The 23837-nt window shown below is 28.9% G+C and overlaps 3 protein-coding genes across 7 annotated transcripts in view; 1 reads left to right on the forward strand and 2 right to left on the reverse strand.

Moving 5' to 3' along the window:
• The window catches only part of mino (glycerol-3-phosphate acyltransferase mino), a 63510-nt gene extending 60897 nt beyond the window's left edge, over window positions 1-2613 (reverse strand). For 2 of the 5 annotated variants that reach the window (XM_074113475.1, XM_074113470.1), the window contains exon 1: window positions 2372-2613. The gene's annotated coding sequence lies outside the window, so the exon portion shown is untranslated. Of the gene's footprint in view, window positions 1-712; window positions 841-2367 lie in introns of those variants that run through there. The other 3 variants (XM_074113476.1, XM_074113471.1, XM_074113472.1) reach the window with 2 other exon arrangements.
• Window positions 2614-2961: 348 nt separating this feature from the next.
• Window positions 2962-9144, forward strand: LOC141446754 (fidgetin-like protein 1). Its single transcript, XM_074113482.1, has 12 exons — window positions 2962-3166; window positions 3295-3425; window positions 3655-3891; window positions 3961-4301; window positions 5139-5305; window positions 6438-6621; window positions 6700-6808; window positions 6996-7113; window positions 7193-7307; window positions 7406-7534; window positions 8373-8564; window positions 8657-9144. Exons 1-12 carry the CDS (start codon window positions 3030-3032, stop codon window positions 8786-8788), a joined length of 1992 nt encoding a protein of 663 aa, XP_073969583.1. The 5' UTR covers window positions 2962-3029; the 3' UTR covers window positions 8789-9144.
• Grx3 (Glutaredoxin 3) lies at window positions 9141-23802 on the reverse strand. Its single transcript, XM_074113483.1, has 7 exons — window positions 23662-23802; window positions 23485-23587; window positions 22768-22929; window positions 22407-22679; window positions 9758-9864; window positions 9560-9670; window positions 9141-9473 (listed from the first exon to the last, which is right to left on the reverse strand). The coding sequence occupies exons 1-7, from the start codon at window positions 23709-23711 to the stop codon at window positions 9290-9292; spliced, it is 990 nt and encodes a 329-aa protein (XP_073969584.1). The 5' UTR covers window positions 23712-23802; the 3' UTR covers window positions 9141-9289.
• Window positions 23803-23837: the final 35 nt, after the last annotated feature.

A 23837-nucleotide genomic window follows, 5' to 3' on the forward strand; every position in this document is an offset into this window, starting at 1 on the left:
AAAAAATAATTTTTAAAAAAAATTGTAAAACATGTGCAAATTAATTTGATTAGGTACTTCAGAAGGTGATAAGGGATGCGAAGATCCGATGTAAGGATTTGAGAGAAACAACTCGTTAATAAATTCCGTCAACTTGCTTTTTTTGACGTCATGATTTTGGTTATTTTGTAATCAAACCATTTATTGCTGAAATAGTCAACAATTATTACTCCAAAGTGATCTTAAGCTGACGTTTAGATGCAAGCATGTTGATACAGGACGCATCTTACACCCATTATCATCTATGTATTGTATCATGCAACGCAGCAATGATACGAATCAAATCTCGCTGATCATGAATGAAACCGAAAAAATTAATAAGGTACACCAATTTGAAAAAAATGTTTAAAAAACATGACTTTAGGTAAAATACATTTATCAGACCAATTTTTATAATTTAAGAATATGGGGAAAATGAAAATACTGTTCATTGCACAGATCTGCACAAATAGAATTTTAATTTTTCCCTTTCTTGTATATAGGGCCAATAATGAGGGCTTAATAATATTAAATAAATCATAAATATAACTTAGCAATCATTTTAAGAGCAACAAAACTTAACATCCGCGGAATAAACAGAAAAACTCAGCGCATGAAAATTAAAGATAATTTTCTAGCACTTGAAAGAGATAAATAAACAGATCGATCAATGATTAAATTAAACTGAACTCACACCACAGCTACATTCAAGGGCAAAACTTCAGAAAATTGGGGAAAAACGAACATAAACAAACACCAAGAAACAGTAGGTCACATTAGAACACACTTTAAAGTTGAGCAGTCATAGAATTATTGGATAGTAAAAGGAAATAAAGAAAATAAAACTTATATATTTGCTTCATAAGATCCAAATTAATTTAAAATAAAAATGACGAACGAAGTAAAAAACAGCTGATTATAACTTCAATACCTTCACCCAAGTACACTGCTACTGTACACCATTACCTGTCGATAGAATTAGAGAGATTATTTATATTTTATTTTGCCTGCAGAATTTTGATCAAGGCTCAGGATCAAAAAATGGATATTGGATTACTTGGCTGACCTCTACAAATTTAAAATGCAATGCGAACTAAAACTGGGATTGAGATTGATTTATTCCTCCAGGAATTCCTCTCCTGAATTGAATACTCACGTCAACTTGCTGCTATTTTCTAGAATGTTGTAGTGCTAGTCAATACAAGCAAGTTTAAGCGTGCAAGAGCCCGAGTACTCCTAAGGAGTTTAGCCGAGCTTATAGCTCTACCAAGTTTGAAAGAACCCCTGTTAGGTGAACACAAAAACTGAAATCATTTGCTTCAGTTGAGATTAACTTTTTTGGAGATTGTGAATGAAGTATCTACCATAATTCCATGTCAAAACCGCTTTCAGCAGTGTGTGTGATTCGTACAACGTTGTTTCAGATTTAGTTTTGTACACGAGTAAAAATAGTCGTGATAGTAAGTTATGTCACTTTTCTTTTCTTTTTCTTATTTTTGTCGTAAAAATATCTGTATGAGAATGCCGCATCAGTCAGTCGTTTGTCATTGTAATCTCCGTGACACCATAAAAAATATTTGAAATACCAACTTCGTAGTAACTTCTAAAGCATAATAAAACATTTAATAAACATTAAATTTATCAACAAAACTCTTAAATGATATATTTTTCTGTTCTCAATAATCAATTCCTATTTCCAAGAATTTTTCCGTTCCAAAAATTTATATATCAATTGTTTTCAAGTGTATGACGATGTTAAACTGAACTGACCTTAAATTATTAATCTTGAAATTATTTCAGGTCAAAGAAAACCTTTTCAATACATTAATTACTATATTATTACAAAATAAAAATGAAGGAAAATAAAATACAACTACGATAATTTCATAAATATAGCAAATAAATCATTTATTCTCGTTCAAAATAACACTTGCGCTTTGCACCTAGATAACTAGAATCAATTATTTGCTTCTTGTATTTTATGTTATCAAAGCTTTCTTAAGTATGTTGACAATAGTTTTTAATTCTGCCCAATTGTCCTTTAATCATATTTACTTGTAAGATAAAAATCAAATCGCAGATTACCATATAAACAATACAGCAAACATGTTTACAAAATTTGATCTTTTTTATGATGTTAACTAATTGATAATCTTAATAAATCCTTGATAATGCTGAGTAACTTATGATAACGGTTTTGTTTTTTTAAAGTAGGATTTGCATTTATAAACGTACAAAGTTTAAGAAGAGTTTATACTGTTAATTAAGATTTTAAAAAGGTTATTATTCGAGCACTCTTTACAACAATGTTAATCAAAATATCAATCAAACATAAGTAAAATTACTCACGTACAAAACACAATTAGAAATGGCCTCTTGTTCCAAAATGCACAATTTCACATGAAACTAAAGAATATTAAAAAGAGACATACCGTATATGTTTTTATTTTTATTAGTATAATAATGAAACTTTTTTTTATTGTTTATTAAAAAAAAGAAATTTTGATATTACAAAAGGACTAATAACAATCTAAAGTTAGCACCTTCGTCCACGAATGTAACGTGCCCACCAACAGCCTGTAAACTGTAACCTATTAAGAAGGTTTCTTAAAAACAAAATATTAGATACGACATTTATTGAGGATAGAAGAGTTTTATTTTACTAAGGAGGAGAATTAATTAAGGAAGAGTAATTATATTTAAGGAAAATTGACAACACACCGTTTTCTTTAAAAGAATAAGAAAGTTACATTTGAAAATAAATTTCTGTCCGCACTTTATGCCTTCTGCTATTAAATGATTAATAATTATTTCATTGAAATTAAACGAATTTATTAATTTCTATAGTAGTTTCAAAAATTTAAGTTTTAATCGATTAGTTTTGTTTAATTTAAAAATTATTCTTATTATATTGAAATTTTACAATTATGCTCTTTAGAAGAGGGAAAATTCGAAATTAGGAAGGTTATTTTATTGCTATTACTTTTGAACACTAGAATTTTAAATTGAACATGGATAAAATAGACGAAAATGATTTTTTATTTCATTATCAGAATGCTTATTTTAAAGAAGATCAGACGGATAATTTCACCAAAGCAAATCTAAAAAGACATCGAACATTTTTGGCGTTAGCTTTTTCTTCAGAAAGGTATATTTTGCTGGGAAGTTTAATTTAATTTTAGATTAGTTCATTTTAACTTGTCTTATTTTTTTGATAATTGTAATCTTTGACCCAATCAATGCAACTTAATTAAATTAGAATTTTGTTTATTTCAGACATTGTAATCAAACAACTTGTGATATTTTGGAAGAAAATGTACTGTCTTATATGGATTTAGTAGATGACAGAAAAGGAATAAACAATTATGCAGAAGCTACACAGGAATTAGCAGCAAATATAAAGAGTGGTATGTTTAAAAATATCATTTTTTTTGGTAATTCTTTGTGAAATACTTGTGAAAACATGACCCATCCTTGGCTCGGAAATGGCAAATCCAAAAAATTAGCTGAACTTCCTTCTAATCTTATTATTGCATTCTGATGCATTGCCCATATACATCTAAATTCAAAAAAAATCGTAAATATTATTTTAGTTTGTCCATAGTGACAGTTTTCATTTTTTTTCTCGTAATTCAGATTGCAAATTGTGGAAAAGTAATCTGTTAAAAGATGGACCTAAAATTGATAGTTTATTAAAATCTCTCAATGGTGATTGTCATAATAAAGGAGCTAATGGAAAATGTACAGCTTTAGTACCTACCCAGGATGAAATTGAAGCTTTTATAAGTGCTTATGAAAAAGTTGATTCAAATCAAGAAGTAGTTGAACAACGCCCTGGTTGGAATTGTAGAGGGAATTCCTTTAATAAAGAAGGTAAATAATTAATTTATGATATAATTTTTCCGACTTTCCATGTTAAATCTTTTCTTCTGTTTTTTTTAGAAAAACCAAAAACTATACTTCCTATTATAAAACAGACAAATATACGAAGAGATACACTTAGTAAAACCAATTATCCATCAAGTAGCAATTTTTTTCCAAAATCCAGAAATAAAAACGAAAATATATCACAGAATTATATGGAAACTGAAAACAGTTCACCTGAAACATCATCATTTGCTGGAGGAAGTGGTATTTATTTTCAAAAACTTGGGAAAAGTACCGTACCAAAAAGAACGTTTGGTATGAATAAGCAAAATAATGTAGAAGAAGAGAGTTTCCCAAGTGAAGTTCGTGAAAATAAGCCTTTAAAAGCTGACTTTAGGACTGCAGGACAGCAACTGGTAAGTATTGGCTTAATGAATAAATCCGGGACAAACCTGTTTCAAAAAGATTTTGTAGGATTTTAGTGCCAGAAGTGTGTAGAGTAAACGTTCGTGTTTGTTAACCTGAGATTTTTTTGTAGCCCTTTAAATAGGGATACTTTTTTATGTAAAAAAAACATTAATTACAGATAGATTTTATACATGTACACTTTTGATGTATTATGGGTAAAAAAAGCTTGCAGCACCCACTTGTAGATCAATAGCGCGAGAAATAAACTTGAAGGAAAATGTGTTGGGTCCCCATTGTTGGATATCTTTAATTTTTCTTTGTCGTAGCATGTATGATTTTCTAATTTCTAGTAGACTACTGACAAGTTTTGGGTTTTCTTTTATCATTGATTCATCTGTTTTGTGTAGAGAATTATGAGTTTCAATTATGTTTCTAACATGCTCAACAGAGCAAGTTAGAGATTTTACAGAGTCAGCCTTGTTTGATGTATGACAAAAACATAAATTGAAATCAAATTCTTTTAAATAAAATGCGAGTGATATAACGGATAAAACCAACGACTGTTAAGAATTTCTAATTAAAATTTACAAAATATTTTGCCCACAAGAAGACGTTTCAGGTTATCTACGTTTTTTTTTTTGTAAAATGGCTACTTATTTGAATAAATGGTATCACTAGTTACATTTTCATACAAAACTGTTCCCTTGCACCGACAATAATATATTCAGAAAATTATTAATTGTAAGGGCACGAATTTTTGAAGAATAATTAATTGGAAACATTCTTTTTTCAAGGCTAGTTTATTCATCATGCATTTATGAGGGTTTTTTCCCTGTTTTCTTTAGCGAATAGAAAATAACAAAAAATTTGGCAATAACACTAGAAATGAAGCTCCAAACTATAACAATGGAACGACTAGTCGATATCAACCAGCAAATGTTTTTAAAAAATCCTTAGGTGGTAAAAGAAGTGTTTCAACAAAATTTGTACCACCAATAAGAACGAATTCGCAGTTAGTAATGGTTTTGCTTTATACTTACTTTATGTGATCACTCACTTCTGTGGAACAAAGTCCTTTGTGTCTACCAAATCATTAAATCCTAGACCAGAATGGCCTTCTCTTTATTTCTATCCTTCCGTTCCTGTCTTTCTCTCTCTCTCCTTTTGCGCTTCCTAGGGACCCAGTCCATTGCTTTAATGGCTCATCGAATCAGTAGCTGTTATTTGTTTCTGGTCTTACCGTCACACCTATTTTACCTGCTACTTTTTTTTACTAAAATCTCTTGCACCATATTTTTTGCCTAAACTTTACAATTCATGTAGTTTCTTCAAAGATCGCAAATAAGAATTCATTTCTACGTATTTTTTTATTTGCTTCAACAACACTCCAGATACTTGTTTGTTAGCTACAACAACACTTCAAGTTTGTGTTTGTCAGTTCAACATCAAATATTTGGTAAATATAGTTAAAATAAAGGTTTCCTGCAGAAAGATGTTGTGTATTTTGTTTAGTGTGGCCGTAGAAATTGCAGACAGAAATTTGGGCCCCCCAAAACAAATAACACTATACATTAATTAAATCGCTCAATTCAGTTTTTTGGGGTACGCTGAACAGAACTTGGATATTGATCTATTAATAAATCGTTACATTTTATTCGAGAGCATTCCTTAAGTTAGAGGAAGTGGTGCTTGAAATAGTCCTGAAGGTTAAACAGTTTAAGACGAAGTACAAGTGAACTTGTTTAGAAACTGTGCAATGTAAACAACAGCAAAGGTATGTGGGCTATTGCTCGCCGAAGTAGGGTATCCCAGATTTAGACGTAGCTGGAGGACTCTTCTTGATACCGACACTTGGACAGCTGTAGCTGTAAATAGGAAAAAGTGGTTGGTTATTTTAGCACCAAAAAGAGAATTTCTAGGTTTTAATGGCAAAAAAAGAGATTTCTTCGAAGGAGTAGATCATTTGTACGGAAAGTGCCACATCTCGAAGGATTGGGTGCAGCATCTTAGTAAACTTTCTTGCATTCCAGGACATTTTTCACTATCTCTTATCCACTCTCTTCCAATACTTCTCTCAGATACTAAAGGTTATTTTCTTTTCCAATATAAGTATTTAGTTTGTATAAATTTAATTATGAAAATAGGGAAGAACGATATGGAAATAATACGAGTGACAATTCACAACCTATTGAAGAAGAAATTGATGAACGTTTAAAAAATATAGAGCCCAAAATGATTGAACTAATTAAAAATGAAATCATGGATTCTGGAGCCAAAGTAGAATGGGATGATATTGCTGGATTGGAGTTTGCTAAAGCTACGATTCAGGTTTATAATTTCGATCAAGTACAATCTGCTCTGGGTAGTTCGTTGAGGGTATGATTTTATTCTAAATTTGTGTTACAGGAGATTGTTGTCTGGCCAATGCTAAGACCAGATATATTTACTGGTTTAAGAAGGCCGCCCAAAGGAATACTACTTTTTGGACCACCAGGAACTGGAAAAACTTTAATCGGTACATGTTTTGTTCTTTGTTTTTAAAATTTCAGATGACCTCTCATGTGTTCGACCTATTTCCTTATATATATCATTCTTGCGACTGTATCTGTTTGCCTATTTTCTTCTGCCTCTTCGTAAATCGTACCTTTCCATGTCCTGATTGTAGTTCTTAGTTTCTGAATTGTCCTTGTTAATAATTCCAGGTAAGTGTATTGCTTCACAATCGAACGCTACCTTCTTCAGTATAAGTGCTTCTTCCTTGACGTCCAAATGGATTGGAGATGGTGAAAAGATGGTACGAGCATTGTTTGCTGTTGCAAGGTAAAGCAGAGCTCAATATATTTATTTATTGTATTTTTTTCTTCTTATTGTTTTCCAATTTAAATCGCTTTTATTAAAGAGTACATGAACCTGCCGTAGTATTCATTGATGAAATAGATTCATTGCTGAGCCAAAGAAGTGATTCTGAACATGAAAGTTCTAGAAGAATTAAAACGGAATTTCTTGTACAATTGGTAGGCAATTTTTTTTTTTTTAAATTATTGAAAGTTATTAATAGAAAACTCTTTATAAGGTATTTTCTTGTAATAATGGTCTTTTCTTCTTTCTAAAGGATGGTGCTACGACTGGAGAAGAAGATAGAATTTTAGTTATAGGTGCTACAAATAGGCCACAAGAACTGGATGAAGCTGCAAGAAGAAGATTAGTAAAGAGATTGTACATTCCATTGCCAGATCATAAGGTTTGTTGTGATAATTCCCGAGTTGGAAGCATAGTATTCTAACAGAAGTACGAGGAAATAGTACAACTTTCGTGTTTTCTTTGTTGTCTTGTGCAATAACAGAAGGAGGTTTCGTGTTGTGATCATTTTCACCTAGGTTGGGTGCCAGAGCTAGGCCAAGGAAAGCATGGTCCCCATTTTTTATTTTGCCCGAAAATTCATCGGGGTGGGAGAATTATTAGAGGTAAACTTACGTAGCAGGATAGAACGGAATGATCCAGCTAAAATGTATAGTATGTACAAAAGACCTGTTTACTTTATCGTTCTTTAAAGGTTCAACCAGTTAGATTATAACTGCTCTAGTCGAACGAGAAGCTCGCACTTTCTAGCGGTAACTCTACGTACTCATCCAATCTCTTGTTCTTAAATCTTTATTTTATTTTAAACTGCCTCTTTTTAAAGCCATAAAATGTGTTAGCCCTTACGGTTTATCATTATAATTTTACTTAGGGAATGTTTATTTTCAAGGGGAGCTGTGACGTCACGCTTCATCACAATGTCGTCATTACTATAGTGTAATTAAAACTGTCCAGTAGGACAGTTGTATAAGGGTTGATCGTCGTCAAAAACTGCACGAAAAAGCTGTAACGTTGATAAACACCCAATTTTTTTTCTCTTTCTCTATTCCTTTAAAATATAGGGAAAATCCTCCCTTATAACTGTATTTTTTTTTTGCAACAACTGTACTAGATTGAATTCAATGATGTATACTTTTTTTAGTTTCAAACAACTTTATTTGTGTAAATTTCATTTCATTCATTTTAACACATTACTCTTTTTTTTTATTATAAATATTTAGGCCCGGAAACAGTTGGTAACCAATCTTATGAAAGCAGAAAGAAATACACTTAACTCCGATGAAATAGAGGAAATTGCTGAACTAACTAATGGCTATTCTGGTGCTGACATAAAAAATCTCTGCCAGGAAGCATCACTTGGTCCGATCAGATCTATAGGGTCTTCGCAAATGTTTCAAATTAAAGCTGATCAGGTGGAGTTGCCTTTTTTTTTTTATCTTCTTTTAGCTACATTTGCTTAAGGTAGGAACTAAAAACTTTAAAAGATTTTGTTTCTTTCTTTTAGGTGAGGCCAGTGAACATTGACGATTTCAAGATAGCCATTAAACGTGTAAGATCTAGTGTTTCACCTGAGGATCTAAATCAGTATGTTATCTGGGATAAACAGTTTGGCTTTTCTGGAGCATCTATCTCCTGAACATCATGGAAGTTAATTTTTGAATTAGTTATATGAAAAATGTATTCTGGATATTGTGGCAACCTTCCTTTCAAACTGAATTTTTTGGTTTCATCATTAATTTTAATTTATGTGTACAGTTTCATAGAATAAGAAAGCGCACTGGGTTCTGTCAGATTTTGAAAGTTGAGTTATGATAAATGTGCTGTGTCGGCGAGTGTATGAACGAAACTTACAAGACGTACCCTATTCTGATCATTTTTTCTCGTCATTTTCTACAATATCGCGTTGGATTTCTATTTTGTGCTTTTTAATTGTAAGTGGTTTATTAATATTGTATCTTGGATTTTAATAATAAACAAAAATAAATAAATAGACGTCTTAGAATAAATTTATTAGATACTTAAATGATTTATGTACAATGTAGAATTTTATGGCAGCTCAAATGATTCTATTATTATTATTTTTTCAAATTTACATGTCGCTTTGTAGTTTTACTAGTGATGATCAGATTGAATTATTTTATGCAGCTTCTGTTAATGTTGGTACGAGTTGTCCGGCACTTTCTAGTTCGGAGACCACATCCAGTCCACCAATTAATTCACCTTTTACATAAACTTGTGGATAGGTTGGCCAATTGGAAAATTTCTTCAATCCTTGACGAACTTCATCATCTTTTAGTATATCGAAAGTTTCGTAAGAAACGCTGGAAAAAAAAGAAAAAGAAAGTTATTTCCATTAAACAAGGATATTAAGATCCTAAGATAAAGGGATCCTATCACAATAACATACTGTGTTTTGTCCAAAATTTCTACGATTTTCCTACTAAATCCACATCTCGGTTCCTCTCTGTTTCCTTTCATGAACACCATGACTGGGTGGCGATTAATGAGTGCACGTAGTCTGTGGATATACAAAAAAAATGACAACAATAGAACTGATAATCAACAATTACTAATTTCCTGGATTACACTAGTCAAAATAATGTACCTATCTTGAACACAACAGACTTCTGGAAGTTTCTTTTTCAGTTCTTCAGTAGCAATCAATTCTTTAACTATATCTAGCCCTCCAATTAGTTCGCCTTTGATATATAACTAAATAACAGAAGTTGTGATTAAAAAAGACGAGATAAATTTTGATACAATGAAAGTTAAACATGTGTAATTAAAATTTATTGTTATCAAAGTCATTTATTGTTAACACATTTAGTCGATTAACTTCAAATATCCGAAAACTACTAAATAGATTTTGTTTATATTTTACCTGCATATGGAGACGACTATTGTCTATAATTGTGTAAATTTTAGTAAAAATCTATCGAGCAGAAAACGAGATATTTAGGGTTAAAATTCGTTTCTGCTTTATAAAGCGAAAATTTTAAAGAGATTCAGGTTAAAAGTTTTTTCCTGTTTTATAAAAAGGAAATTTTAACTTCAAATATCTCGAAAACTACTCCATAGATTTTGTTTATATTTTACCTGTGTATGGTGACTACTATTGTCTACAATTGTGTAAATTTTAGTAAAAATCTATCGAGCAGAAAGTGAGAGATTTAGGTTAAAAATTTGTTTCTCTTCTAAAAAGTGAAAATTTTAATTTCAAATATCTCGAAAACTACTCGATAGATTTTGTTTATATTTTACCTGCATTTGAAGACTACTATTGTCTATAATTGTGTAAATTTTAGTAAATATCTATTGAGCAGAAAACGAGATATTTAGGGTTAAACTTTAACCCTAAATAACCCTTAAAGTTTGTTTCTGTTGTATAAATAGAAAAATTTTAACTTCAAATATCTCGAAAACTACTCCATAGATTTTGTTTATATTTTACCTTCGTATGGTGACTACTATTGTCTACAATTGTGTAAATTTTAGTAAAAATCTATCGAGCAGAAAGTGAGAGTTTTAGGTTAACAATTTGTTTCTCTTCTAAAAAGTGAAAATTTTAATTTCAAATATCTTGATAGATTTTGTTTATATTTTACCTGCATTTGAAGACTACTATTGTCTATAATTGTGTAAATTTTAGTAAAAATCTATCGAGCAGAAAACGAGATATTTAGGGTTAAACTTTAACCCTAAATAACCCTTAAAGTTTCTTTCTGTTGTATAAATAGAAAAACTTAAACTTCAAATATCTCGAAAACTACTCCATAGATTTTGTTTATATTTTACCTTCGTATGGGGACTACTATTGTCTATAATTGTGTAAATTTTAGTGAAAATCTATCGAGCAGAAAGTGAGAGTTTTAGGTTAACAATTTGTTTCTCTTCTAAAAAGTGAAAATTTTAATTTCAAATATCTTGATAGATTTTGTTTATATTTTACCTGCATTTGAAGACTACTATTGTCTATAATTGTGTAAATTTTAGTAAAAATCTATCGAGCAGAAAACGAGATATTTAGGGTTAAACTTTAACCCTAAATAACCCTTAAAGTTTCTTTCTGTTGTATAAATAGAAAAACTTAAACTTCAAATATCTCGAAAACTACTCCATAGATTTTGTTTATATTTTACTTGTGTATGGTGACTACTATTGTCCATAATTGTGTAAATTTTAGTAAAAATCTATCGAGCAGAAAATGAGATATTTAGGTTAAAAGTTTGTTTCTGTTGTACAATATAAAGTGAAAACTTTAACTTCAAAAATCTCAAAAACTACTCGATAGATTTTGTTTATATTTTACCTGCGTATGGAGACTACTATTGTCTATAATTGTGTAAATTTTAGTAAAAATCTATTGAACAGACAACGAGATATTTAGGGTTAAAATTCGTTTCTGCTTTATAAAAAGGAAATTTTAACTTCAAATATCTCGAAAACTACTCCATAGATTTTGTTTATATTTTACCTGTATATGGTGACTACTATTGTCTATAATTGTGTAAATGTTAGTAAAAATCTATCGAGTAGAAAACGAGATATTTAGGTTAAAAGTTTGTTTCTGCTTTATAAGGAGAACATTTTAACTTAAAATATCTCGAAAACTACTCGATAGATTTTGTTTATATTTTACCTGCACATGAATACTACTATTGTCTACAATTGTGTAAATTTTAGTAAAAATCTATCGAGCAGAAAACGAGATATTTAGGGTTAAAGTTTGTTTCTGTTCTAAAAAGTGAAAATTTTAACTTCAAATATCTCGAAAACTACTCAATAGATTTTGTTTATATTTTCCCTGCGTATGGAGACTACTGTTGTCTATAATTGTGTAAATTTTAGTAAAAATCTATCGAACAGAAAACGAGATATTTAGGGTTAAAATTCGTTTCTGCTTTATAAAGAGAAAATTTTAACTTCAAATATCTCGAAAACTACTCGATAGATTTTGTTTATATTTTACCTTCGTATGGAGACTACTATTGTCTACAATTGTGTAAATTTTAGTAAAAATCTATCGAGCAGAAAACGAGATATTTAGGGTTAAACTTTAACCCTAAATAACCCTTAATGTTTGTTTCTGTTGTATAAATAGAAAAATTTTTAACTTCAAATATCTCGAAAACTACTCGATAGATTTTGTTTATATTTTACCTTCGTATGGTGACTACTTTTGTCTACAATTGTGTAAATTTTAGTAAAAATCTATCGAGCAGAAAACGAGATATTAAGGTTAAAAGTTTGTTTCCGTTCTAAAAAATGGAAATTTCAACTTCAAATATCTCGAAAACTACTCAATAGATTTTGTTTATATTTTACCTTCGTATGGAGACTACTATTGTCTACAATCGTGTAAATTTTAGTAAAAATCTATCGAGCAGAAAACGAGATATTTAGATTAAAAGTTTGTTTCTGTTCTAAAAAGTGAAGATTTTAACTTCAAATATCTCGAAAACTACTCGATACATTTTGTTTATATTTTACATTCGTATGGTGACTACTATTGTCTATAATTGTGTAAATTTTAGTAAAAATCTATCGAGCAGAAAACGAGATATTTAGGTTAAAAGTTTGTTTCTGTTTTATAAAAAGGAAATTTTAACTTCAAAGATCTCGAAAACTACTCGATAGGTTTTGTTTATATTTTACCTACATATGGAGATTACTATTGTCTATAATTGTGTAAATTTTAGTAAAAATCTATCGAGCAGAAAACGAGATATTTAGGTTAAAAGTTTGTTTCCGTTCTAAAAAGTGGAAATTTCAACTTCAAATATCTCGAAAACTACTCAATAGATTTTGATTGTATTTTACCTGTGTATGGTGACTACTATTGTCTATAATTGTGTAAATTTTAGTAAAAATCTATCAAGCAGAAAACGAGATATTTAGATTAAAAGTTTGTTTCTGTTCTAAAAAGTGAAGAATTTAACTTCAAATATCTCGAAAACTACTCGATACATTTTGTTTATATTTTACATTCGTATGGTGACTACTATTGTCTATAATTGTGTAAATTTTAGTAAAAATCTATCGAGCAGAAAACGAGATATTTAGGTTAAAAGTTTGTTTCTGTTTTATAAAAAGGAAATTTTAACTTCAAAGATCTCGAAAACTACTCGATAGGTTTTGTTTATATTTTACCTACATATGGAGATTACTATTGTCTATAATTGTGTAAATTTTAGTAAAAATCTATCGAGCAGAAAGTGAGATATTCAGGTTAAAAGTGTTTTTCTTTTTTATAAAAAGGAAATTCTTAACTTCAAATATCTCGAAAACTACTCGATAGATTTTGTTTATATTTTACCTGTACATGGAGACTACTATTGTCTATAATTGTGTACATTTTAGTAAAAATCTATCGAGCAGAAAACGAGATATTTAGTGTTAAAGTTTGTTTCCGTTCTATAAAGTAAAAACTTTAACTTCAAATATCTCGAAAACTACTCAATAGATTTTGTTTATATTTTACCTGTACATGGAGACTACTATTGTCTATAATTGTGTACATTTTAGTAAAAATCTATCGACCAGAAAACGAGATATTTAGGTTAAACGTTTGTTTTCGTTCTAAAAAGTGGAAATTTCAACTTCAATTATCTCGAAAACTACTCAATAGATTTTGATTGTATTTTACCTGTGTATGGTGACTACTATTGTCTATAATTGTGTAATGTTTAGTAAAAATCTATCGACCAGAAAGTGAGATATTCAGGTTAAAAGTGTTTTTCTGTTTTATAAAAAGGAAATTCTTAACTTCAAATATCTCGAAAACTACTCGATAGATTTTGTTTATATTTTACCTGTACATGGAGACTACTATTGTCTATAATTGTGTACATTTTAGTAAAAATCTATCGAGCAGAAAACGAGATATTTAGGTTAAAATTTGTTTCTGTTTTCTAAAAAGGAAATTTTAACTTCAAATATCTCGAAAACTACTCGATAGATTTTGTTTATATTTTACCTGCATTTGAAGACTACTATTGTCTATAATTGTGTAAATTTTAGTAAAAATCTATTGAGCAGAAAACGAGATATTTAGGGTTAAACTTTAACCCTAAATAACCCTTAAAGTTTGTTTCTGTTGTATAAATAGAAAAATTTTAACTTAAAATATCTCGAAAACTAATCCATAGATTTTGTTTATATTTTACCTTCGTATGGTGACTACTATTGTCTACAATTGTGTAAATTTTAGTAAAAATCTATCGAGCAGAAAGTGAGAGTTTTAGGTTAACAATTTGTTTCTCTTCTAAAAAGTGAAAATTTTAATTTCAAATATCTTGATAGATTTTGTTTATATTTTACCTGCATTTGAAGACTACTATTGTCTATAATTGTGTAAATTTTAGTAAAAATCTATCGAGCAGAAAACGAGATATTTAGGTTAAAAGTGTTTTTCTGTTTTATAAAAAGGAAATTCTTAACTTCAAATATCTCGAAAACTACTCGATAGATTTTGTTTATATTTTACCTGTACATGGAGACTACTATTGTCTATAATTGTGTACATTTTAGTAAAAATCTATCGAGCAGAAAACGAGATATTTAGGTTAAAATTTGTTTCTGTTTTCTAAAAAGGAAATTTTAACTTCAATGATCTCGAAAACTACTCGATAGATTTTGTTTATATTTTACCTTCGTATGGAGACTACTATTGTCTAAAATTGTGTAAATTTTAGTAAAAATCTATCGAGCAGAAAGTGAGAGATTTAGGTTAAAAATTTGTTTCTCTTCTAAAAAGTGAAAATTTTAATTTCAAATATCTCGAAAACTACTCGATAGATTTTGTTTATATTTTACCTGCATTTGAAGACTACTATTGTCTATAATTGTGTAAATTTTAGTAAAAATCTATTGAGCAGAAAACGAGATATTTAGGGTTAAACTTTAACCCTAAATAACCCTTAAAGTTTGTTTCTGTTGTATAAATAGAAAAATTTTAACTTCAAATATCTCGAAAACTAATCCATAGATTTTGTTTATATTTTACCTTCGTATGGTGACTACTATTGTCTGTAATTGTTTAAATTTTAGTAAAAATCTATCGAGCAGAAAGTGAGAGTTTTAGGTTAACAATTTGTTCCTCTTCTAAAAAGTGAAAATTTTAATTTCAAATATCTTGATAGATTTTGTTTATATTTTACCTGCATTTGAAGACTACTATTGTGTATAATTGTGTAAATTTTAGTAAAAATCTATCGAGCAGAAAACGAGATATTTAGGGTTAAACTTTAACCCTAAATAACCCTTAAAGTTTGTTTCTGTTGTATAAATAGAAAAATTTTAACTTCAAATATCTCGAAAACTACTCGATAGATTTTGTTTATATTGTACCTGTATATGGTGACTACTATTGTCTACAATTGTGTAAATTTTAGTAAAAATCTATCGAGCAGAAAACGAGATATTTAGGGTTAAACTTTAACCCTAAATAACCCTTAGTTTGTTTCTGTTGTATAAATAGAAAAACTTAAACTTCAAATATCTCGAAAACTACTCGATAGATTTTGTTTATATTTTACCTGCATTTGAAGACTACTATTGTCCATAATTGTGTAAATTTTAGTAAAAATCTATCGAGCAGAAAATGAGATATTTAGGTTAAAAGTTTGTTTCTATTGTACAATATAAAGTGAAAACTTTAACTTCAAAAATCTCAAAAACTACTCGATACATTTTGTTTATATTTTACCTGTGTATGGTGACTACTATTGTCTATAATTGTGTAAATTTTAGTAAAAATCTATCAATCAGAAAACGAGATCTTTAGGTTAAAAAATTGTTTCTGTTTTATAAAGAGAACATTTTAACTTCAAATATCTCGAAAACTACTCGATAGATTTTGTTTATATTTTACCTTCGTATGGAGACTACTATTGTCTACAATGGTGTAAATTTTTGTAAAAATCTATTGAGCAGAAAGTGAGAGATTTAGGTTAAAAATTTGTTTCTCTTCTAAAAAGTGAAAATTTTAATTTCAAATATCTCGAAAACTACTCGATAGATTTTGTTTATATTTTACCTGCATTTGAAGACTACTATTGTCTATATTTGTGTAAATTTTAGTAAAAATCTATCGAGCAGAAAACGAGATCTTTAGGGTTAAACTTTAACCCTAAATAACCCTTAAAGTTTGTTTTTGTTGTATAAATAGAAAAACTTAAACTTCAAATATCTCGAAAACTACTCCATAGATTTTGTTTATATTTTACCTGTGTATGGTGACTACTATTGTCTATAATTGTGTAAATTTTAGTAAAAATCTTTCGCGCAGAGAACGAGATATTAAGGTTTAAAGTTTGTTTCTGTTTTATAAAAAGGAAATTTTAACTTCAAATATCTCGAAAACTATTCGATAGATTTTGTTTATATTTTACCTGTGCATGGTGACTACTATTGTCTATAATTGTGTAAATTTTAGTAAAAATCTATCGAGCAGAAAACGAGATATTTAGGTTAAAAGTTTGTTTCCGTTTTATAAAAAGGAAATTTTAACTTCAAATATCTCGAAAACTACTCGATAGATTTTGTTTATATTTTACCTGCATATGGAGACTGCTATTATCTATAATTGTGTAAGTTTTAGTAAAAATCTATCGAGCAGAAAACGAGATATTAAGGTTTAAAGTTTGTTTCTGTTTTATAAAAAGGAAATTTTAACTTCAAATATCTCGAAAACTACTCGATAGATTTTGTTTATATTTTACCAGCATATGGAGACTACTATTGTCTATAATTGTGTAAATTTTAGTAAAAATCTATCGAGCAGAAAACGAGATATTAAGGTTTAAAGTTTGTTTCTGTTGTATAAATAGAAAAACTTAAACTTCAAATATCTCGAAAACTACTCCATAGATTTTGTTTATATTTTACCTGTGTATGGTGACTACTATTGTCTATAATTGTGTAAATTTTAGTAAAAATCTATCAAACAGAAAACGAGATCTTTATGTTAAAAAATTGTTTCTGTTTTATAAAGAGAACATTTTAACTTCAAATATCTCGTAAACTACTCGATAGATTTTGTTTATATTTTACCTGTATATGGAGACTACTATTGTCTATAATTGTGTAAATTTTAGTAAAAATCTATCGAGCAGAAAGTGAGATATTTAGGATTAAAGTTTGTTTCTGTTGTACAATATAAAGTGAAAACTTTAACTTCAAAAATCTCAAAAACTACTCGATACATTTTGTTTATATTTTACCTGTGTATGGTGACTACTATTGTCTATAATTGTGTAAATTTTAGTAAAAATCTATCGAGCAGAAAACGAGATATGTAGGGTTAAAGTTTGTTTCTGTTTTATAAAGAGAAAATTTTAACTTCAAATATCTCGAAAACTACGCGATAGATTTTGTTTATATTTTACCTTCGTATGAAGACTACTATTGTCTACAATTGTGTAAATTTTTGTAAAAATCTATCGAGCAGAAAGTGAGAGATTTAGGTTAAAAATTTGTTTCTCTTCTAAAAAGTGAAAATTTTAATTTCAAATATCTCGAAAACTACTCAATAGATTTTGTTTATATTTTACCTGCATTTGGAGACTACTATTGTCTACAATTGTGTAAATTTTAGTAAAAATCTATTGAGCAAAAAACGAGATATGTAGGGTTAAAGTTTGTTTCTGTTTTATAAAGAGAAAATTTTAACAAAATATCTCGAAAACTACTCGATAGATTTTGTTTATATTTTACCTGCAAATGAAGACTACTATTGTCTATAATTGTGTAAATTTTAGTAAAAATCTATCGAGCAGAAAACGAGATATTTAGGGTTAAACTTTAACCCTAAATAACCCTTAAAGTTTGTTTCTGTTGTATAAATAGAAAAACTTAAACTTCAAATATCTCGAAAACTACTCCATAGATTTTGTTTATATTTTACCTGTGTATGGTGACTACTATTGTCTATAATTGTGTAAATTTTAGTAAAAATCTATGGAACAGAAAACGAGATATTTAGGTTAAAAGTTTGTTTCCGTTCTAAAAAGTGAAAATTTTAACTTCAAATATCTCGAAAACTACTCGATAGATTTTGATTGTATTTTACCTGTGTATGGTGACTACTATTGTCTATAATTGTGTAAATTTTAGTAAAAATCTATCGAGCAGAAAGTGAGATATTTAGGTTAAACTTTTTTTTTCTGTTTTATAAAAAGGAAATTTTAACTTCAAATATCTCGAAAACTACTCGATAGATTTTGTTTATATTTTACCTGTGTATGGTGACTACTATTGCTTATAATTGCCTTTCGAGCAGAAAACGAGATATTTATAGGGTTAAAGTTTGTTTCTGCTTTTTAAAGAGAACATTTTAACTTACCATATCTCGAAAACTATTTGATAGATTTTGTTTATATTTTGCCTGTATATGGTGACTGCTATTGTCTATAATTGTGTAAATTTTAGTAAAAATCTATCGAGCAGAAAACGAGATATTAAGGTTTAAAGTTTGTTTCTGTTTTATAAAAAGGAAATTTTAACTTCAAATATCTCGAAAACTATTCCATAGATTTTGTTTATATTTTACCTGTGTATGGTGACTACTATTGTCTATAATTGTGTAAATTTTAGTAAAAATCTTTCGCGCAGAGAACGAGATATTTAGGGTTAAAGTTTGTTTCTGTTTTATAAAAAGGAAATATTAACTTCAAATATCTCGAAAACTATTCGATAGATTTTGTTTATATTTTACCTGTGTATGGTGACTACTATTGTCTATAATTGTGTAAATTTTAGTAAAAATCTTTCGCGCAGAGAACGAGATATTTAGGGTTAAAGTTTGTTTCTGTTTTATAAAAAGGAAATATCAACTTCAAATATCTCGAAAACTATTCGATAGATTTTGTTTATATTTTACCTGTGTATGGTGACTACTATTGTCTATAATTGTGTAAATTTTAGTAAAAATCTTTCGCGCAGAGAACGAGATATTAAGGTTTAAAGTTTGTTTCTGTTTTATAAAAAGGAAATTTTAACTTCAAATATCTCGAAAACTATTCCATAGATTTTGTTTATATTTTACCTGTGTATGGTGACTACTATTGTCTATAATTGTGTAAATTTTAGTAAAAATCTTTCGCGCAGAGAACGAGATATTAAGGTTTAAAGTTTGTTTCTGTTTTATAAAAAGGAAATTTTAACTTCAAATATCTCGAAAACTATTCGATAGATTTTGTTTATATTTTACCTGTGTATGGTGACTACTATTGTCTATAATTGTGTAAATTTTAGTAAAAATCTTTCGCGCAGAGAACGAGATATTTAGGGTTAAAGTTTGTTTCTGTTTTATAAAAAGGAAATTTTAACTTCAAATATCTCGAAAACTATTCGATAGATTTTGTTTATATTTTACCTGTGTATGGTGACTACTATTGTCTATAATTGTGTAAATTTTAGTAAAAATCTTTCGCGCAGAGAACGAGATATTAAGGTTTAAAGTTTGTTTCTGTTTTATAAAAAGGAAATTTTAACTTCAAATATCTCGAAAACTATTCGATAGATTTTGTTTATATTTTACCTGTGCATGGTGACTACTATTGTCTATAATTGTGTAAATTTTAGTAAAAATCTATCGAGCAGAAAACGAGATATTTAGGTTAAAAGTTTGTTTCCGTTTTATAAAAAGGAAATTTTAACTTCAAATATCTCGAAAACTACTCGATAGATTTTGTTTATATTTTACCTGCATATGGAGACTGCTATTATCTATAATTGTGTAAGTTTTAGTAAAAATCTATCGAGCAGAAAACGAGATATTAAGGTTTAAAGTTTGTTTCTGTTTTATAAAAAGGAAATTTTAACTTCAAATATCTCGAAAACTACTCGATAGATTTTGTTTATATTTTACCAGCATATGGAGACTACTATTGTCTATAATTGTGTAAATTTTAGTAAAAATCTATCGAGCAGAAAACGAGATATTAAGGTTTAAAGTTTGTTTCTGTTGTATAAATAGAAAAACTTAAACTTCAAATATCTCGAAAACTACTCCATAGATTTTGTTTATATTTTACCTGTGTATGGTGACTACTATTGTCTATAATTGTGTAAATTTTAGTAAAAATCTATCAAACAGAAAACGAGATCTTTATGTTAAAAAATTGTTTCTGTTTTATAAAGAGAACATTTTAACTTCAAATATCTCGTAAACTACTCGATAGATTTTGTTTATATTTTACCTGTATATGGAGACTACTATTGTCTATAATTGTGTAAATTTTAGTAAAAATCTATCGAGCAGAAAGTGAGATGTTTAGGGTTAAAATTATTTTCTGTTCTATAAAGTAAAAATTTTAACTTCAAATATCTCGAAAACTACTCGATAGATTTTGTTTATATTTTGCCTGTATATGGAGACTACTATTGTCTATAATTGTGTAAATTTTAGTAAAAATCTATCGAGCAGAAAGTGAGATGTTTAGGGTTAAAATTATTTTCTGTTCTATAAAGTAAAAATTTTAACTTCAAATATCTCGAAAACTACTCGATAGATTTTGTTTATATTTTGCCTGTATATGGTGACTACTATTGTCTATAATTGTGTAAATTTTAGTAAAAATCTATCGAGCAGAAAGTGAGATATTTAGAATTAAAGTTTGTTTCTGTTTTATAAAAAGGAAATTTTAATTTCAAATATCTCGAAAACTACTTGATAGATTTGGTTTATATTTTACCTGCATATGGAGACTACTATTGTCTATAATTGTGTAAATTTTAATAAAAATCTATCGAACAGAAAACGAGATGTTTAGGGTTAAAATTATTTTCTGTTCTATAAAGTAAAAATTTTAACTTCAAATATCTCGAAAACTACTCGATAGATTTTGTTTATATTTTGCCTGAATATGGTGACTACTATTGTCTATAATTGTGTAAATTTTAGTAAAAATCTATCGAGCAGAAAAAAGAGATATTAAGGTTAAAAGTTTGTTTCTGTTTTATAAAAAGGAAATTTTAACTTAAAATATCTCGAAAACTACTCGATAGATTTTGTTTATATTATACCTGCATATGGAGACTACTATTGTCTACGATTGTATAAATTTTAGTAAAAATCTATTGCGCAGAAAACGAGATATTTAGGGTTAAAGTTTGTTTCTGTTTTATAAAAAGGAAATTTTAACTTTAAATATCTCGAAAACTACTCGATAGATTTTGTTTATATTTTGCCTGCATATGGAGACTACTATTGTCTATAATTGTGTAATTTTTAGTAAGAAGCTACCGATAGATAAATCCTACCGGACAGTTTTAATCATAGTATCAAATAACTTCTTAAAATAAAATCTGAAGGGAACTAACATAAATCCCGGTAATCGAAGTTTCCTGATGTCTTAATTTTGAAAATACACACAAGTATAATGGTTATAAAACTTTTTAATGAAAATTTTTTAGGTGATTTTAGAGAAAATCTGCGAAAAGTGGTAAATTCATTCTATAAAGTTGTACTTCTGTTAGAAAGGACAGAAAAGAAGAGAATTTTTAGCCAATATCTTTTTTCGATAGGGTGCCTGGGTATTCGGATCACAGGAGCATTGTGGCGGTAGATCGCTTGGCCCAGCCTGAGTAGATCTCACGAAACCTGAACTATATTGTGGCATTGCAAAATACCTTGTCAATGCGACCATCAGAGCAGGTGTGATTTCAAGTCCTATGATTTAGGGGGGCGGGAACCCCAGGCCAGAGACTGGAGAAAATTTTTATCTGGGGTGATTATACTCCAGCAAAGCATTAAGTTGACTGAGACTTTTTTTTTACAGGCCATTGCAGATTGAGCATTGTCTGAGTGAGCGCAGCTTGTATAGGTAAGGTCACAATAAACATGAATTATAATTCACGTAATGTGTCAGTGCGAAGAGCTAGCTCCCAGGAGTAAAAGATACCAAAGCCTTCATTCTTTTCCAGGAGCTCCTAACCAGACTAATATGAATCTGTCAAATTAAACAGGAGCTTTATAGGGTCAAACATTGTTTAGAGGCCAAAACTATATTACTGCCCTCCCACAGAAGAGTTCTTATTAAATTTTCAAGGAAAATGTTTTTTAAAAACGAAAATTCATAATGAGTGAACAAAGCTTTTAAGAAAATATTCGAAACCATTTTCAGGACATTGTAACAACCACTAATGATTTCTAAATTGGTACATCATATAATAACTCTACTTTAAAACTACCATATATCTCTCTTAAGCATAAGAGATGAATAAGTAAAAAATACATAATTAGAACTTACTTGAGGATAAGTTGGCCAGTTTGAAAACTTTTTCAAACCTTCTCTAACTTCATTATCACATAGGATGTCATAAGTTTTATAGGTGACAAAGTTTTCATCAAGTAACTTCACCATTTGGCTAGAGAATCCGCATTTTGGATGTGCAGCATCACCTTTCATAAAGAGCATGACCGGTGCAGAGTTTATCAATTCTTTAAGTCTATCTTCAAGTGGTGGAGGATCAACTGGTGGTTTCATAACTCGGGTGCCGACTTTAATGTTTAAACCGTTCACCTGAAACAGTTTAATTTTATATTAATTTTGTTAACATTAGTATTGTAGGTGAATATTTCAACACTAGAAGGCGGTTTAAAATCTTTACTTGAGTTTTCAGCGAACTGATGAGTTTACTTGGATTAGCTCCTTCAATTCTGTCCAACACTTCACAGTTACTTAATAATATGAATGTAGGAACAGCATTGATTTTATATCTTAAAGAAATCTCTGGTACATCTTCTGCGGGAATCCTTAAGAAACGCACGATCTGAAATACGAATGAAATTAACTTATATTATCTTTAAATTGTAACTTTTCCAATAAAATGGAGAAAAATCTATTGAGAACACTCTAAAACGCTTTCCTTTTCCCAATTCACACAATTAAATATCCTTAAAACAAAGAACTTTTACTAAAAAGTTAGTTCACGTCGACTTCAAGCTTGAAAGTGATACTGCAAGAAGTGTGACTCATGCTTCCCAATAAACTTCAAAATCACCATTTTCTCAGTGAAAGTTAAAATTCAAAGATTGGTTAATACAGTCTTTGATGACTGACCAGGAAAAATAGTAAAAACTGTTTTCTACTTCCTGTGGATGTCTAACTCGAATTTGTTTATACATTTCGCAACTTTCAACATAGATGTAAGAATCTTAAAATTAACTGAAAAAGAACTTTAGATGACAGCTTAAACATCACTTCACCCTGAGCAACGTCGCTTCATCGGAAGCTAGAGCACTTTCCAAAAATAAAAAATAAAATTACTCTTTTTATTGTCAACTTTACCAAGAATAACACTGTCATAGAATTGTGAAATTATCACCTTATAATCTGTAAGGTTTGCCATTTCCATCAAAATCTTATCCATATGGGTACATTGGTCTACCCAATCCGCATAAAAATGGACAACACATAACGGTTGTTCCCTGAAAGTTTATAAGATTATTTTTAAATTAAAATTATCACTTTACAGAGGTAAAAAAAAAAAGAAGCTTCTTACTTAATCATAAGATCAAATTCATCTTTGTTAACTAAATTTATGACCGGCATTTTTTATGTTTTTTAAAGCTTCTACTTGAAGCTTTTCCGAGACAAATCACACAAATTACGATGAGAAAGCTACGTAGACCAACTATGTTTATATAGAGGCCATTTTGCACACACTGGAAGAAAAAA

Source organism: Rhodnius prolixus, unplaced genomic scaffold (assembly GCF_049639745.1).
Source record: "Rhodnius prolixus isolate KJV_2025 unplaced genomic scaffold, Rpr scaffold_7, whole genome shotgun sequence".
NCBI lineage: Eukaryota > Metazoa > Arthropoda > Insecta > Hemiptera > Reduviidae > Rhodnius > Rhodnius prolixus.